The 17,906-nt window shown below is 34.1% G+C and overlaps 4 protein-coding genes across 6 annotated transcripts in view; 2 read left to right on the forward strand and 2 right to left on the reverse strand.

Annotated features, from left to right (window-relative positions):
• LOC107007930 (tRNA-dihydrouridine(47) synthase [NAD(P)(+)]-like) overlaps window positions 1-2,858 on the forward strand; it is a 7,003-nt gene extending 4,145 nt beyond the window's left edge. Inside the window, exons 6-10 of the mRNA XM_015206786.2 lie at window positions 343-615; window positions 881-1,162; window positions 1,286-1,406; window positions 2,163-2,332; window positions 2,428-2,858. Coding sequence (XP_015062272.1) covers window positions 343-615; window positions 881-1,162; window positions 1,286-1,406; window positions 2,163-2,332; window positions 2,428-2,526 — 945 coding nt within the window. The 3' untranslated portion in view covers window positions 2,527-2,858. The remainder of the gene's footprint in view (window positions 1-342; window positions 616-880; window positions 1,163-1,285; window positions 1,407-2,162; window positions 2,333-2,427) is intronic.
• Window positions 2,859-3,090: 232 nt separating this feature from the next.
• On the forward strand, window positions 3,091-6,597 carry LOC107028815 (clathrin interactor 1-like). Of its 3 annotated transcripts, none has more exons than XM_027919547.1 (4): window positions 3,091-3,679; window positions 5,470-5,592; window positions 5,679-5,840; window positions 5,957-6,597. In XM_027919547.1, exons 1-4 carry the CDS (start codon window positions 3,573-3,575, stop codon window positions 6,402-6,404), a joined length of 840 nt encoding a protein of 279 aa, XP_027775348.1. In that variant the 5' UTR covers window positions 3,091-3,572; the 3' UTR covers window positions 6,405-6,597. The 3 variants fall into 3 exon arrangements, with proteins under 3 accessions (XP_027775348.1, XP_015085513.1, XP_015060548.1); XM_015230027.2 differs by lacking the exons at window positions 5,470-5,592; window positions 5,679-5,840; window positions 5,957-6,597 and adding exons at window positions 3,801-3,923; window positions 4,004-4,165; window positions 4,282-4,910 and having other exon boundaries at window positions 3,092-3,679; XM_015205062.2 differs by lacking the exon at window positions 3,091-3,679 and adding an exon at window positions 5,068-5,378.
• Window positions 6,598-6,665: 68 nt separating this feature from the next.
• On the reverse strand, window positions 6,666-8,686 carry LOC107006526 (amidophosphoribosyltransferase, chloroplastic). The gene has a single exon (XM_015205057.2). It carries the CDS (start codon window positions 8,571-8,573, stop codon window positions 6,840-6,842), a length of 1,734 nt encoding a protein of 577 aa, XP_015060543.1. The 5' UTR covers window positions 8,574-8,686; the 3' UTR covers window positions 6,666-6,839.
• A 3,335-nt stretch (window positions 8,687-12,021) lies between these two features.
• LOC107001882 (peptidyl-prolyl cis-trans isomerase Pin1-like) lies at window positions 12,022-14,913 on the reverse strand. Its single transcript, XM_015200131.2, has 2 exons — window positions 14,540-14,913; window positions 12,022-12,396 (listed from the first exon to the last, which is right to left on the reverse strand). The coding sequence occupies exons 1-2, from the start codon at window positions 14,769-14,771 to the stop codon at window positions 12,272-12,274; spliced, it is 357 nt and encodes a 118-aa protein (XP_015055617.1). The 5' UTR covers window positions 14,772-14,913; the 3' UTR covers window positions 12,022-12,271.
• Between the last annotated feature and the right edge of the window lie 2,993 nt (window positions 14,914-17,906).

Here is a 17,906-nt window from a genome sequence, read left to right on the forward strand (position 1 = left end):
AGAGCGAATGGCCGCCCATGGCAGAGACAATACCTGAGTATGTGGATCCCGAGGGGGTTGTCACAAACATCTGCAATGGTTTTGTATGGTGGGTACACAACTTTTTCAGTTATGGATAGGTAGCTTTGGCTTCTATGATATAATCATGTCCTTGCCTCTTGTCCACCATTTTCCATCTCAAATTACCTTTTCTTTTGCTTGATTGTTTTAAGTCCTAGAACCCTTCTCCCTATTTGAGACTTGCCGGGAGTTCATTCGATGATTTATGACATGCGAGCATGGGTGGGATGGGTCCTGAGGTAACTTAACCATCTATTAATTCACCTATTATGGCTAATGCAGGGCCAAGCAGCTGAGTGGGCACTGCTGAGACGGCATTCATCCGAAAATTTGTTTGGTGTTCAGATTTGTGGGGCATTTCCAGACACTATTACAAAGACAGTTGAGCTTATAGAACAAGAATGCTCTGTGGATTTCATTGATATTAACATGGGATGCCCAATTGATGTTGTGGTTAACAAGGGTGCGGGATCAGCTCTTCTTACAAAACCAATGCGGATGAAGAGTGTAGTAGAAGCTGCTTCTTCAACAGTTAGTACACCAGTAACTATCAAGGTACGGTGGACTGCTTTCCCTTTTATTTTGTAACTCTTGGAGGTCAACATACCTGGGCATAGGCAATTAATTGGCGTTATGATTAGTTTAAAAAAAAATGAATTGGCGTTATGATATGACATTCCCCGTCCCCACCCCAATGGTAGCTGTGGAGTAATTTATTGGTTTTCTGGGTTTATATTATTCACAATCTGGTTCACATATGCCCTTGGTTTCTTAAGGAATTCATGGAGATGCTTGACAGTATACCATTTTCCTGCTTCAGGTACGAACTGCTTATTTTGAGGGGAAAAATCGCATTGATTCTCTAATTGCAGATATGGGTAGTTGGGGTGCAACTGCAGTAACCATACATGGCCGATCACGTCAACAGCGCTACAGTAAACCTGCTGACTGGGATTACGTGTATCAATGCGCACGGAAGGCACCCAAGTCATTACAGGTCCTTGGAAATGGTGATGTATTTTCTTACGTAGACTGGAACAACCACAAAATTGAGTGTCCTGAACTTTCTACATGTATGATTGCTCGAGGTGCATTAGTAAAGGTTAGTAGTATGATGTTTTCTGCTCTTCTATTTCCATTGTGTAAAATTTGTTACTGTTGCATGTTCATTCTATTGTGCCTCTTAGAGTTTATCTGTACTAAACAGCACATCATAATTTTGCAGCCTTGGATATTTACCGAAATCAAGGAACAGAGGCACTGGGACATTACATCTGGCGAGCGGCTAGATATCTTGAAGGATTATGCACGGTTTGGCCTTCAACACTGGGGTTCTGATTCGAAAGGTATATAGTTATGTGAGTAATGTTATCGTACAGTAAGAAGTTTGTCTTGTCAATCAACACGACGTTTATTGTTGCAATCTATTGGAAGCATGCCATAAAGATGAGCTATCATGTTTGTTATCTTTGTCCAAAAAAAAAAGAGCTGTCATGTTTATATATGCATCCATGCTTCCTGAGTGTTGTCGCCTTTACATCATCACATGTTAGTTCTTTTACATCACATATATAAGAAGTTGAGATAAGATAACATGTGGAATTGCTATATTTACGCTTAATATGTTCTAGGCATGTGCAGACTTGCTGAGCTGTGCTTAATATCTGGCCCTTTATTGCCAGGATAGGAATTGATACTGCTTTTTATCTACATTCTTAAGTTATATAACATTCTTCTATTAGGTTCACTTGTCCGATATATTAGGGAAGCGTCCTATTAGATTGGACATTGAAAAATATGAGGCTGTGATGCTTCTTTTTAAATTTGTTATCCATTTTACACTAGCCAGTAATTTATGTATGCATCCTGTACATCCTATGGTTATTCATTCTTTTCTTTAATATCTGTGAATACGTAATTGCAAGAGCTACATGTATGCTGGGAGAACCTTCCATTGTTTGTCTTGAATAGATGGGGGTTTTCCTCTATACATTTTATTCTGGTTGCTGTTTGCTTTGTTTGCGATATATACTTCTATATGAGAAATTCTTGAAGACAAATTATCATTATCTATACCTAATGTTTGCACCAAATGAGGGCAGGAGTAGACACAACCAGACACTTTTTGTTGGAGTGGCTTAGCTACACATGTCGGTACATTCCAGTTGGCCTGTTAGATATTATCCCACAGAAAATAAATTGGCGATCACCCTCATACTACGGCAGGGATGAACTAGAGACACTAATGGCCTCTGATTCTGCTGCTGACTGGGTACGTAATTTATTGTTTTTAATCATAGTTTTGTTAAGCACTGGAAACATTTATTCTTCTCTCATTGTAATGTGCTATATATATTCCCTCGACAGGTAAGGATCTCCGAGCTGGTACTCGGGAAGGTTCCTTCTGGCTATTCGTTTGCACCAAAACACAAGTCCAATGCTTATGACAGAGCAGAGAACGGCTAAAGACCATTTTGTTATTACTGATGCATCTGATTCTAATTTTTGCTGAGCTTTTAGCGACCTTCCTCCTCTCATGATGAGTGGCTTATTTATCATCAAGTACGAGATCGATATGTCAATTCATAATAGCTTACTGTTGGGCCTTTTATATAAGCCCTTGCGATTTTGTTTATCCAAAATTCAATATTATTACAGTTTTTTTATTGATATACTCAACAGAGAAGATCATTCTTCTTGGTTAACTTATTAAAAGTGTTCATTTGGATACGTGAATTGTATTTGTAGAAAACATGATATCTAGTTTTATAAGATACTTATTTCAATTTATTCCTTAATTAATGTACTGAGATGGTTGGTCATTTAGGTAACCCGTTTTTTTTTTTTCATTTACCTTTATTAAAAAATAAAAAACTATGAATTCTAATATTCTTTAACTACTCTTTTAGGTAACTAAGCATTGCCTATATATTTTCACGGCTTGCATTTCAAGCTGGTGGTATTAGACCTATTAAGTACTCTATTTAAGTGTTACAATTCCAAACACTTTTGTTTTGACTTTGAAAGGTGTGCTGATATCTTGACAAAAAATTGCTTGTCTACAGTGGATTCAAGATTTGAATTTTGTAAATTCTAATATTCTATGATATGGTCTGGTCTCAGTTATGAGTAATTGAGTTTTGAATTGAACTTTTAACACGCATACAAGATTTAGACCTAAGTTATTGAGTTGTGTCAAATCAAATATACTAGCTCCGCCCTGGGGCCCAATGCATCCAGCTGTTTAATTTTGATATATGCAAACATACACCAAAGATAAGACGGCCTGAAAAAATAATGGAAAATTCCACTGTGACGTAATTGTCAAGTGTTGAATTCTTCCTAATGTTTTCAGTAGTGTCAATATGAGATTACATACGCAAATCCACTTTATAGAGTAGTTGTTAGTCTGTTAAGTTAATGGAGTAGTTGCATTTCCATCTCATGTGGACTTGATAAAAAACAGTCAAATTCAAGAATTTCTTCTAACTACATTTCAGTCGATTATCCCAATGGATTCTCCTCTGTTACATGAATTCAAAAGGCAGGCTTCCTTCTTCCTCAAAGAGAAAATCAAGACCGCTCGACTCGCGCTTACAGATGTTACTCATACTCAACTGTAACTTCCCTTCCTCTATTACCAGACACATAAATTCTGTAGCTAATTCCAGTTTTTTTCATCCTTTCTTTTACTTGTTATGAATGATATATGTTTATTAATGATAAATTTTAATTCAAAGGCTGGCTGAAGAAGCTACAACTGGAGATTTGATTGCACCAAACATGCAAACCATGAGGCTAATATCGCGTGCAGCTTTTGAAGTTGATGATTATTGGAGGATAGTTGATATTCTACATAAGAGGTTTTTTTTTGCATTACTAGTTGATTTTATTTGTACTCTCCTTGATTTTGGATTTTTAGTTTTTGATGTGTTCTTAACAGGTTGTCGAAATTTGGTAGAAGAAATTGGCGACCATCTTATAAGGCTGTGATGTTATTGGAATACCTGTTAACTCATGGACCAGAAAGTATAGCAGAGGAGTTTCAAAGTGATGAAGATGTTATCAGACAGATGGAAAGTTTTCAATATGTTGATGAAAAAGGGTTGGTTTTTTATACTTTCATCTCTTTGTTTCCCATGCCTTTAGTGAGTTAAAGATTAAATCTTTGATGATTCCGTCATCTATGATTGAAGTTGAATTTTTTCCCCATTATGACAGGTTTAATTGGGGATCAAGTGTTAGAAACATGTCAGAGAGGGTGATAGAGCTATTAGAAGACAGGAGTTTCCTGAAAGAGGAGAGGCATAGAGCGCGAAAAGTGACAGTTGGAATAAAAGGATTCGGGAGTTTCTGCAATCGTCCTGTTTCAGCCCAAGAAAGCATGAAAGATGAGAGGTACCTGAGAAGTAATTCTGAGTGCCAAAACAAAGAGAACCAAATCATGGACTCAGAGACGTTCATTTGCAAGCAAAGAATGGCTAATGCCCTTATAATACACAAGAATGTGTCAAGTGTTATAGAGGATCCAATTAGTGATGCCATGGAATGGAATCAACATCCATTTTGTGATATCAGAGATAATCATAGCCGAGCTTCGTTGCTTTCCACCTCTGGATGAAGCAGCAAAAAAGAGAAAAACTTATGATAGGAAGCTCTCTTTGATCTAAGTTATCAAGTATATAAGGTGCTTAGGTGTGATTACTTGTGACTATTGTGTATCACTATTTGATTTGGTGTGTTAAGGACAGTGTTGTCTACATCCATTCTTATTATCGCCTTATTAATAACATTATTTGCTATGTATTAGTCATAATACTGAATAGAGTCATATCAATTCATTCTTTTAAGCCATGGCACATGTGTTACACAACATATTCCATTCTCAGAGGAGTTGAAAAAGCACTATCTCGTTCGATATTGACATATACTATAAAGTCGGTTGCTAAATTGTATTCCTTAGGTGTTACAGTTTGACATAGTTCAAAAAAATCTTTCTTTATCCAAAAGGGAAAGTTGAAGAATGACTAAAGCTGATTCATCCTTGTAACTTTATTTGTGGCCTTCTAACTAAGAAAGAAAAGAAAAATGCTTGTATAAATTTAACTTTATAAAGTAAAGTTGCATTTCCATTGCATGTGGATTGTAATAAAAAGCATTTCAGTTGATCATCCACATAACAAAAATTAGTAATACTTACATCTGAGGGAAATGGATTCTCCTTTGTTACATGAATTCAAAAGGCAGGCTTTCTTTTTTCTCAGAGAGAAAATCAACACCGCTCGACTCGCGCTTACAGATGTTACTCATACTCAACTGTAACTTCCCGACAGATAAATTTTGTAGTTGGTTTTTTTTTTTTTTTAGTTTGTAGCACATATGTTTATTGATGAGAAATTTAAATTGAAGGCTGGCTGAAGAAGCTACAACTGGAGATTTGATTGCACCAAACATGCAAACTATGAGACTAATATCTCGTGCAGCTTTTGAAGTTGATGATTATTGGAGAATAGTTGATATTCTGCATAACAGGTTTTGTTTATTTAGTTGCATTACCAAGTGATTCATCTTATTTGTACTTCCCTTGATTTAGAATCTTTGGTTTGGTGTGAAAACAGGTTGTCGAAATTTGATAGAAGAAATTGGAGATCATCTTATAAGGCCTTGATGTTATTAGAATACCTGTTAACTCATGGACCAGAAAGTATTGCAGAGGAATTTCAAAGTGATGAAGATGTAATCAGACACATGGAAGATTTCCAATATGTTGATGAAAAAGGGTTGGTCTTTATACTTTCATCTCTTTGTTTTCCGTGAGCTAATGACACAATTCGTAAAGGTCAAATCTTTGATAATTCCGTCATCTATGATTGACATTCGTTTTCCATTAAAACAGGTTTAATTGGGGATCAAGCGTTAGAAACATGTCCGAGAGGGTTATAAAGCTATTTGAAGACCGGAGTTTCCTGAAAAAGGAGAGGGACAGAGCGCGAAAAGTGACAGTTGGAATAAAAGGATTTGGGAGTTGCTGCAAACGTCCTGTTTCACGCGAAGAAAGCATGAAAGAAGCCATTGCCGAGAGGTACCTGAGAAGCAATTCTGAGTTTACTGACAGCCAAAATAAGGAGAACCAGATCGTGGCCTCAGATAAAGGATTCTCTTGCAAGCAAAAATTGGGAAAAAGTTGGAATATAAAAAGTGTTATAGATGATACAATTAGTGATGCCATGGAATGGAATCAACATCCATTTTATGATAATCACAGCCGAGCTTCATTGCTTTCCATCTCTGGATTAAGCAGCAAAGCAATATCGCGATCATTGGAGAAGAAAAAAGAAGTGTAGGATAAGAAGCTCTATTTGGTAGAAGTTGTGTTAAGTCTCTGTTTTCATGTCAATGGAACTTCCCTTACAACAGAGAGATACATAGTTCAAAGCAGAGCACTTTAGACATAAAGATGGATACTGTCAATTCATAGTTGCTTACAAAACTTGCCAAAGTTCCCCTTCTTGTTAGGTACTTGAATATTTTGCCTAATCGTTTGGGTCCATTTATGGTTATTTCTTCTGTGAAAAGTAATGATGTGTATTTGGCAAATCAAATACTATGGTCCAATAGTTAACCCTTCTGATTAGTTGGTAATCTCATGTAACATCCCAAATACAAGTACAGAAGAATGACTTGGAGGGAGAGAAAAAAAGAAACTTGAAAAAGCATTTGAATTTTCTATAGTTAAAGCATGAAAAATCCAAAGCAAAAACTAAAGCAACATGTAAAATTTAGCTGGTTCTAACTTCATTCAAGATGATCTTCTTCTGAACTTTACTACTTCCTGGTAGCCAACCACCATCAATGGAGTCCATATCTCCACTTAATCCATCATCCATGAAGTCCCCAATCCTTTTAACTTTGCCCGTTGGCTCGACAGGATAGTTGCCTGAAAAGCAAGCATAGCAATAACTTTTAGAATCACTGCCTAACATCTTATTCAAGCTCTCAATTGGGAGAAAGGCTAGTGAATCCGATCCAATGTACTCCCTAATCTCCTCCACACTCATTCTGTTAGATATCAACTCCTCTGAGCTGGGAGTGTCCACTCCGTAATAACAAGAAGCTATAATCGGAGGGCTTGCAATCCTCATATGAACTTCTTTTGCCCCTGCCTCCTTTAACAGCCTCACAATCTTGGACGAGGTTGTCCCTCTAACAATCGAATCATCCACAACCACAACTCTTTTCCCCTCCAACACTGCCCTAACTGGTGAGAGCTTGAGTTTCACTCCGAAATCCCTAATCTTCTGTGATGGTTCGATGAACGTCCTACCAACATAGTGCGACCTTATCAAACCTTGTTGAAATGGAACCCCTGCTTTAGCAGCATAACCAAGTGCTGCCACAACACCTGAATCAGGAACAGCTATCACAACATCACATTCCACTGGAGCTTCAGTAGCTAGAATTTCCCCGAAAGCACGCCTAGACTCATACACAGACCTTCCAAACACGACTGAATTAGGCAAGGCAAAGTAAATATGCTCAAAGATACAAGATTTAGGCTCAGGATGAGGCATCAAACAAATAGATTGAACCCCTTCTTTATCCACCACCACAACCTCACCAGGAAGAACCTCCCTTTCATAAGTAGCCTCTATTAAATCCAAAGCACACGTCTCCGACGCGAAAACAACAGCACCATTACTTCTCCTTCCCATAACCAATGGCCTAAACCCATAAGGATCCCTAACAGCAACCAACTTATCCTCAGTAGCAAACACCATAGAATAAGCACCCTCAATCTTTTCACAAGCCTCAACAATCCTCAAAAGAAAAGGTCTTGCCTTTGATATAGCAATAAGATGGAGAACCACCTCAGTATCAGAACTAGTATTGAAAATTGAGCCATTCTCTTCAAGCTCACCACGAAGTTGTTTGTAATTGACTAAATTCCCATTATGGGCAACACCAACTGACCCAAATCTGTAACTAGCGACAAAAGGTTGAACATTTTTTAACATAGAAGACCCAGCAGTAGAGTACCTTACATGACCAATAGCCAAATCGCCAGGGAGTTGGTCAAGTTTCGATTCACTAAACACATCAGAGACCAACCCAACACCTGTAATCGACTTGAGAACGTTATCATTAACGCAAACAATGCCGGCGCCTTCTTGGCCACGGTGTTGAAGCGCGTGAAGGGCTAAATAGCAAAGACGAGAAGCTTCAGAGTCACCGTAAATACCCACCACGCCGCACTCTTCACGGGGTTTATCGTCATCGTCGTCGAAATAAGATTCAAAAGAAAGTCCATCCGGGTTAGGTTTGGACGAAACGACGTCGGTTAATGGGTTCTTGGAGGCCGCAGTAATGAGAGTTCTGTGATGGTGGTGGTAGGGTTTTGGGAGGGTTTTAACGGCTAAAGATAAGAGCTTTTGGGATGGCGAGGTAAAGGGTTTGTCGAGTGCCGATGAAAGATGAGACTTGTTGGTGACGGCGGTGGATACGGCGGCGGCCATGGGTGGCGAGGAAGAGAAAACAGGGGAAAATAAAAGGAAATAAGGGCTATGTGAATAGCCAGAGAAAGTGGTTTAGGTTTTGACCCTTTTATTGCTTCTTCTTACGTGTGGTGACAATAAGGCTCAAAAATTTAATACTTACCTTAATATTTTTAGGGAAAATGATGAAGATTATATTACATTAAAAAAAAAACTTTAGTTACTGAATTGTTTATAAAATTATGTGTATTTAAGAAATTTTAATAATAGACTTTTGTTTATACAAAAAGTAAAAGTATGAAGATATGTGATTTAATAATATATTACCTTAAAATGTTATGATATTTTATTTATGATTATTATTTGCTCATTAGATAATTTTCATCATTTGTGATGTCAAAATATACAATTTTTGAAATCTAAATTTCATGTTTAGATTTGAAATAAAATTTGTAATTTTAAATTAATTTGACTTTAAATCATTAATTAACAAAACATATCTAATCGGATTCTAAGAGATCATTTAGTAATAAATACGGACAGAAACAAAAATTAAAATAACGTGTGTACATATATTATATTAATATATTTGATTTGAAATTCAAAAATTAGTACAAATAAAGACATATGAATTATGAAATATTGATATTTATTATCTTATAATTAACAAAAATTAAAATAACAAATTCATATATATTATAGAATTCCTAAGTAATTCCAACACGAAGGTATATTATATACTATTTTTAATAAAGGCGAAATTGAGTCGTAATAAGCTTTCGGCGAGTTTTGTTTTTGGCCAAATTATCAATTTAGTTTCTCGAGATGGCTTTTGCCTAAAGTATTAAGTGTGTAGTAATAGCAAATTTCAACTTGTGTTGAAAAATCTGTTTTCGAGATAAAAGTATTATCTTCTCTGTTTTATTTTACGTAGACATTTTTAAATTATGAGATTTAAATAAGTTTAATTTTTTATATTAATTTTATATAAATTTTTTAAATATTTGGAATTATCGATCATTATAATTTATAATACTTTTTATGTAATTTATAAATAAATAACTTTTATTTTTAAAAAATTAGAAATATCACGTGTAATTTCTGATCAAATTTACTCTTTACTTCTTAAAAAAAAAATATCACATAAATTGAAACAAAAAAGGCAAGACACTTTCTCATAAAATGAAGAGTAAAGATAAACTCGTTATTCTACTTAAAAAATAGATTCCTAACTTTAAATTTTCTTCAAATTTTAAATTATTATCGTTACTAATTCATTTTGTCAAATCAGTTCTAAAAACATGCATTGTTAACATTATTTTCTCAAAGTTTTTTTCCTCGAAATACGTTTTGTGACACTTTATTTAATGTGTCTTGGAGTAACTTTCCCCCCTCTCTCTCTCTCTTTCATTTTTTGTTAAAATTAAAATTAAAGTTTGATATTCTTTTCTTTTTATCTCAATAAAATTTATTTTACTCTATGATAGGAGTTTTCTTTTTCTTTTAGAAAATCGGAATACTTTTGGAAAATATCGTTTCTCTTCTATATTTGTGATTGTAAAATATAATTCAAAGTAGGAAGATAAAGTGTGGGAAATGAACTTTTGATGGGCTAGGAATCAGAATGATTTACTATTTCTTGTTGAAATTAATTAAAATATGTTTTGATTCCGTAATGATGTGAAATTGGATACTATAAAGTAATGGTCACAAAATAGCTACTCTAATAAACTTGATTCTATTTGTTTTATTTTATTTAATTAGTCAACTTCTAATTTTGAAGAGCCCATATAATCCAAGTTTAAAAGAAAGCAAGCCATAAACATTGACTTTTCAAGAATTCGGAGCCTATAGGGTGAAAAATATTAATAAAAATTTTAAAATGGTATATGAAAATATTTTTTTACCAAAATGGTAAAATCGCTGAGCAAAACAACAATTTTGTCCGCCAAAGTTTTGGAAAAAAGATTAAAACAAATCGCTGCACTTGCAGCGATTTACATAATATATATATTTTTAAATTTTTAAAGGAAATCGCTGCAAAGACAGCAATTTACCTAAAAAAAATTTTAATTTTTTTTTAAGTAAATCGCTATAAATGCAGCGATTTCCTTTAAAATTTAATATATATATATATATATATATATATATATATTATGTAAATCGCTGCACGATTTACTTAAAAATTTAAAAATAAAAATAGAAAATTTAGGTAAATCGCTGCCTTTGCAGCGATTTTCTTTTAAAATTTTTTTTTGTAAATCGCTGCCAGTACAGCTATTTGTTTTGAATTTTTTTTTAAAAAAACAAATGTACAAATCGTTGCTGTAGCAGCGATTTTTCAAAACTCCGGCAGATTCCTTAGCGATTTTACCATTTTGATAAAAAAATATCTTCATATATCGTTTTGAAAATTTTATTAACATTTTTCACTCTTTAGGCTCCGAACTCGACTTTTCAATACCCAAAAGTCAAGTATTATTTTTGTTGACTTGAATTTATCAAAGTTATTTTTAANCATCCTTCTCATAGTACAGTCATTGTACGTGATGCATATTAGAATGCTTCTCTATCCTTGAAAAAGTTAATGAAATTAAAGAAGAAAAAGAGAGAAGATGAGTACAGGTCAGCTCGGGAAAAAACTTGATCGCACCCGATGTTTATAATAAATTATATTGTTGTTAGATGATAAATTAAAGTGGGAGTACACAAAAGTATGTAATGAGTTTTATCATTTATGCATAATAGACATGAGATTTGATTTCCCCATTGCTTTTTCCTTCTCCTTTATTTGTGTGTTTCTCGGGTCAATCAGAGACAACTTATCTAGTACACATCATCTTCACCCGTTTCATTTATGAAATTATACTCAATTTATTATTGTACTCAAAATCTTAAAAGCAAGTGCCACTATTTAATAATTTTACCTTGTATTAAAATAATTTGTCATACGAAAAAGAAATGTTATTGAACCCCTGTCCATTTAGTGACAATTACGAGAAAAAAATCACTCAAAATTTGACAATTTTGGTCAAAGTTGCAAGTTGTGATAAGAAGGGAAATACGTAGTCCACATTTTGTTCAAACAACTTTCAACCAATGGATAAGAAGAGAACACAACATCACAAGATGCAAGTGCATCAACTTGACAATGACCACATAACCACTGACCACCAATGAAATTGGCTTATAAACTTATGGACCAGGAAGAAAAGGCCAATCCACATACATACCACCAAAACTGGTCCACAAAGATTCCATATATTATTTTTTTTAAAAAAAAAACATACGTAATTAATAATGGTATGTAAGTTAAAGTTGCATGCTATTTCATCTGAGTACATACCATCTCTTTATAACAAAATCAAAATTTTCACTAAAAAGTTCAGGAGGTAAAAGAAACATGTAAGTCGAGAGCATCTAATGATATTTTACTCTTGCAGGAATTCGAACCTTGTATAGAAAGCAATCAGTCACAAGGTAATTGAATTTAGAGGGTGCCATAAGTTAAGAAACTTTCAACACATGGATTAAAACGTCTATAAACATCAGGCATCTGGAGTTGTATTTGACTGATAATACAATCGAAATTTATCACAAACGTGGTGAAAATAAAAAACGAAACAAACCTGGTAGTCTTTGAGACACCAAAATAAAATTTAAAAAAACGTTACAACTTGCAATTGCTCTTGAACCTGTTGATACTTTCTCCACCAATGTTAACCGGTTCTCAGAATTATGTGAGCACCACTGTCAGTATCAATGATGTCGCTGATCTCACCAACCTCCAGTGCATAGGTTGCAACTTCAAAAGGTTTCTGCATCTGCCCTCGACCAAATGGACCTTCAAATGAAATGAGCTTATTAAGCATTCACCTTTCGGGATGCTAGAAATGATACAAATATGCCATTAAACAGGATGAAAAACTCTACTATATCCACAGACTAGTATAAAATAAGTCAAGAGTACAATAATCTGCCAAATATAAACATGCTATGATATTAAAATAAAATAGCAATTAGGGAGGATATCTTGAAAGTATACCTTCATCGTTGTAGCAAAAAAACATTATCAGAGAAACAAAATAAGAATGCAGATGTTAGATCATTGACCAACCAGTCCAGCAAAACCAACAGAGCTCAAAAAACAGCAATTCTATGAAGCTATAGAAAGTTTAGTCACATGGGACTCAGCTCAAGTGATAGAAACTCATAAAGATCACACACTATACAGAAAATGATCTGGCTTAATCCATTGAACATTTACATTTGAAAATCAGAAATTTTATTAGAATTGGAGCAGCTTAAAACTAATGCAAGTTACTTGATACCAATACTAAACATTTTTTCTTCTAAAAAGAGCTTATAGGATATATTATTTTCCTAATGTTCTTAAACTGTTTAATGTGATAACTAACAGCACAATCTGATATCGAGAAACAGAGAACACCACAGGAATGTGCAGAAAAGGTTTGAACAAGATTGAGCAGGTTTAAGCACCACTTTTGTTTAACAGTGAATAAGTTTGATCACCCAGTTTTAGTAAAACTGTTTTACTAGTTTTTGTCAGGTGAGAGCGGGTTGCATCTTCAAGTTGTCAACAACACAAAGGGAAGGAGAATAAGAAGAAACAAAGAAGTTGATTAGTGTCAAATCAGGTGCAGCACCTGTCCATATTCCTAATCTATGACAAATAACAAGCATAAATGCATGCTGCTGAAGGCTTATTATTCTATCCAGACAAGTAGGGGATAAGCAAAGGTCTGTCTGCTTCTATTACTGATTATTACCAAATGACCTCAGGCTGCAAGAAAATGTTTTTTCAGGTTAGAGAAGTCTTGATAGTTAATCAAAACTTTCACCTAAAAAGCAGTTGTTTAGTGAACTTTTGCAGGACCAGAAACTAGTGCTTCCATCCTAATTACAAATAAATAAATGAAGAAACAAAAGACTAGTGCTTTGGTGAATTCATTTATCAGCAATAAATGATTAGAAGATTTCTTCTTCGTAACTTGCTTACAGTCTATTCCAGAAAAGATGGTATAAAAATGATTTGACATATAGAGGTGCATGCCCACTGGTTTGAGCTTGGGACTTCCATGTTGGAGGTCTCAAGTTCGAAACTCCTTGCCAGCGAAAGCAAGGGGTTTGCCTTCTGGGTCGAGCTCGTCGCACCAGGCTTGCTTGGTGCAGGTTACCTCTCCTATGTGGTTTGCGAGCTATTGCATAGAGCAGAGGTTTAACCCTGTGCGCACCCAAAAGGTAGCGACTGCGGGTTTCCCTTGTCATCAAAAAAATAAAGGTGCATCTACTAACCAATTGGTAGATGCACAAAAGAGGTGAGAGGAAATTGCATGTGCAGCTCAAGACTTCAAGCAAATGGATAGACATAACATGGTGAAACATCAATTTGATTTAAATTCAATTCCATAACAGAACTCCAAATTTCCGAGTATTCACAACTCTTTTGTCCTGAGAAGTTGTCTCCAAATAGTTACAAATATAAGCTTATCCAATAACTAGCGTCCAGTTTCCTGAACTTCAATATTTTCTCTAGATCTTTTCTAGAGTCTGCCTTTATCGAAGTAACTAAATTGAATAGCAACTCCAATGAGTTAAGAACGAGCTAATATTCCAGACACTTTGTTTTCAAGCAGATCACAGTTGAAGCTAATTACTAGTTAAACCCTATCAAAACCCAGCATAATCATCTTTTGATAATTGATATAGCACTCAATTAGTTAAAATTATCTACATGCATCCAATTTACCGTACTACACTATTCAAATCCATCTGATTCCTAATCCTAACTTTTAAACTAAAGCAAATTAGCGTAGTTCTACCACCAGAAAATCCTTTAAATCTCAGATCTTATCCGTACAAATCTCCAACCAAAATGAAAACAACTCATAACAATAACACTGGACTAATTAATATAAGCAGAATAATCATTGAAAACAATAAGTAACAGTAGATGTAGGAAATACCGAGATCGCCTCCGCGTTTGGCAGAGCTGCAATCAGAGAAGCGAGAAGCAACATCTTCGAACTTGGACTTGCCGGAGATGATGTCATCGCGAAAGGATTTGAGCTGGGAAGCGGCGGCGTCTCTGGTGGTGTTACAGATGATGCGACCTTCTGGATCTTTCCATGAAGATTTACGTCTAGATCCTTCGTGTTTGATGAGTATGTGGGATGCCCTCACTTGGTTCGACGCCATTTTTCTTTCAAATTCCTTTCTCCTACTCTCTATCGCCGACGATCTCTCGACTCAGTTCTCAGTGGAGTGGGTGACAGTGAATCTAATACTCGACCATTCGTGTTTTACAAGTCATACTTAGATTTTAGGGAAAAACATAAATTATGTATCGAAAAGATTTATCACACACTTTTGCTATTTAAAACTAAATTAATTACCCTTAAAATTTGAGATATAATTAAAAAAAAATACGCATCAGATAATTAACAAAGTAAAAAAAAAATCAAAATATTTACTACCCACCCTCACACCTCTTTTTCTTTATTTACACCCCACCATCCTATCTTCTTCGGAGCCATTAAACTTAAAATAAATCAATAACAAAAAGCAATCAAGAAACTAATTACTTTAAATATAAGTAAAATTTTTGAGAGGTTTCAATTATTGGAACTTGGACGGACATTTTGAGTGAATTAGGTGATCGATTGAAAATGGAAAGAAAATTATTTTTTTATTATTTTGATTTTTTAAGAATCTCCATGAAAAAACATGGAAAAAGAACAAAGAATATAAGTCCAGATCTGAAAAATATTTACAACTACAAGCCACAAAAAATAACAATGGAAGCTCGTTTTCCATGGCCAATAAATGGAAGAAATTGAAGCAACCTTCTTGAGGGTACATTTTGAAATGGAAGAACTCTTCAACTCCATGACTAAACTTCAATTTTCGGATAATTTTTTTGACGGTCATTCCTAAAAGTTTTTTCTTTACCATTTTGCTATGAAAAAGACATGATTATTAGATAACGTTAATAATTGATTAGAAATTAATTAATGTAAAATATAATTAATAAAATAAAACATAAGTAATAAAGAAAAGAATGTAAAAGAAAATTAAAAAATACAATTTTTATCGTGGCAGCAATTGTAATACACTGCATACTTTGAGAGTGGTGTTGCACATATCAAGGTGATATTAAATTCAGTTTGAAGTAGTTAAGGTTTATAATAGATTATTATGATAGTTAAAGTGTGTAGCTGACTTTTCAGTATAAGTTTAAACAAGAATTCATTCATTTTCCCTGGATTTTAAATTAATTATAATTAGTTTTGTCAAAGCGCTAATGAAAATTAGTTCTTTGTGCAATTACCGGAATCTTTCGATCGAATTTTCTCTTTAATTTTTCCAAATTATAGTAATAATACATATATGATACTCTCTCGGTCCACAATTTTTTGTCAGGTAATGTCATGCACTTTCATTAATGAAAAATAATGCGTAATTTGATTAATATAACCCTACTGTATCAAGAATATCAAAAGTCTACATAACTTTTCAATTAAACAAAATAAAGTAATTATTCAAAGTAGAATTGAAAAAAAGATGGCTAATTATTTGTTTTGTTTATATTAACAATTAATGAGCAAAGGATATAATTTTACATACTTTTAAGGTAAAATTACAATTTGTATCTTATAAGTTTATAATTATGAGAATCACTCAAACTGATACAATAATATAAGTCCTGATACATTAATTTGATACGCGAGATATATTAATCGTTAAGTAATATACATTATATACGTGATAAACCAATCTGATGCGCGAAAATGAGAAATTTTGAAGATTTGTAAACTAATATGGAATAATGGTAATAAGAGAAATTAAAAATAAAATTTATATCTTTTTACCCTGCCTAACAATTGAGGACGGAGGGAATATAAAATACTATACATTAATGCTAGGTGAATTAAGTAGATAATGGAGTACTATTAGATGAATTATTATTCTTTCACAAATATTACGAGAATTATTTTATTTATGTTAATAATAAACAAATAAGGACTTCGTATTCATGTTAAGGCTAAAAATGGAAATATACCTTGTCTAAGATTTAACGATTAATAATAATAAAAAAAAACTATAAAGATATTCTCATTCAGTAGGCGAGCGCACATCAGATCACAACTCACACCATATAACCCAATTATCGTTGTTGGGTAGAGTTGAGGGTTTGTGAATTTCTAATCATCTTAGGGCTTAAAAGAGATCTTGAAGCTCTCTGCTTGTGAAGTCAACAATGGCACCTCTTCCTGGACCTTACTCTGGAACCAGCACCCTTGCTCTGGTAAACCTATTTTACCTTCTTACTTCGATCTCATGTACTCATTAATCGTCAATGCGTTCGATTTGTCTTAAGAATCAAATTGTTGAGAGTATTACAGTGAAATAATGGATCTGAATTGAGTGGAAGAGAATTAGATTGATGCTTCCTTAGGTTATTGATTGATTGATCGATTTTATTGTTTTTGGGCGCAGGTGGCTCGTACTTCAGCCTTCACATTTGGACTTGTCTATGGTAGCATGAAGCTCAAGTATCTCAAGGTAAAAGAATGAGTTGTTACTTGTTTTTGTAGATTCGCCGTTATTTATTTGTAATTTTCGATTGGAAAATGAATGGGGTTTTGCTTGATTCATAGTTTACCCACTTCTTATCCTATTTTTGGATAGGAAAAAGATTGGAGTTTTGCTTGATTTTGTAGGCTACTCCGTGTGAATTGTTTCATTTGCTATGTTTCTTCAAAGTCTTTAAGCTGTAATTTTTTGCTTTAGCAGTCAATTTTTTAGATGTTAGGTTGAACTTCTCAAATTATTCTATCTGATTTGGTAATTTATCTATTGTAAAAGCAAGCTGAATTGCAAAATTAGATGACATGAAAGGAAGCCATTGTAGGTGGTGGGAAACTATTTGATAACCGCTCATTGTGCATAGCACAAATACAAGGGATATTTCTTCAAGAGTACCTGATCCACTCCCATGAGATGAATTTGGATTCAGAAGCAGAAGGAGATCCATGGATTTATTATCTCATAGCCTGTATGATGTTGATACAAACAGAACTAGAGGCCCAAATTCAGTCTTATGCTTTAGTGTGAAAGATACATAGAGCAGTTTGTTGGTTTAGGATGCAAATGTTTCTTTATATAAAAGACAGACTATAGTGAATACTTATTTGCACCCCATTGACTCGCAGGAACTGAATGGTAAGAGCTAGTTTCTTCCTCTCCAAGTATGGTAAATCCTGTTTTATCTATTTATCTAGTCTGTCACCTTATATTAAAAGAGAAGCTTTACTGGAAATGATCTTTATC

The sequence above is a fragment of the Solanum pennellii genome, chromosome 1 (genome assembly GCF_001406875.1).
Source record: "Solanum pennellii chromosome 1, SPENNV200".
In the NCBI taxonomy this organism is placed as follows: domain Eukaryota; kingdom Viridiplantae; phylum Streptophyta; class Magnoliopsida; order Solanales; family Solanaceae; genus Solanum; species Solanum pennellii.

Bases quoted from the DNA above. Each gene is read 5' to 3' on its own strand.
- LOC107028815 (XM_027919547.1), top strand. From the start codon at position 3,573: ATGGATTCTCCTCTGTTACATGAATTCAAAAGGCAGGCTTCCTTCTTC. The intron at 3,680-5,469 runs GTAACTTCCCTT...TTTAAATTGAAG, and splicing joins GATGTTACTCATACTCAACT to GCTGGCTGAAGAAGCTACAA. The intron at 5,593-5,678 runs GTTTTGTTTATT...GTGTGAAAACAG, and splicing joins GTTGATATTCTGCATAACAG to GTTGTCGAAATTTGATAGAA.
- LOC107006526 (XM_015205057.2), bottom strand. From the start codon at position 8,573: ATGGCCGCCGCCGTATCCACCGCCGTCACCAACAAGTCTCATCTTTCA.
- LOC107001882 (XM_015200131.2), bottom strand. From the start codon at position 14,771: ATGGCGTCGAACCAAGTGAGGGCATCCCACATACTCATCAAACACGAA. The intron at 12,397-14,539 runs GTATTTCCTACA...TTTCATTTGAAG, and splicing joins CAAACGCGGAGGCGATCTCG to GTCCATTTGGTCGAGGGCAG.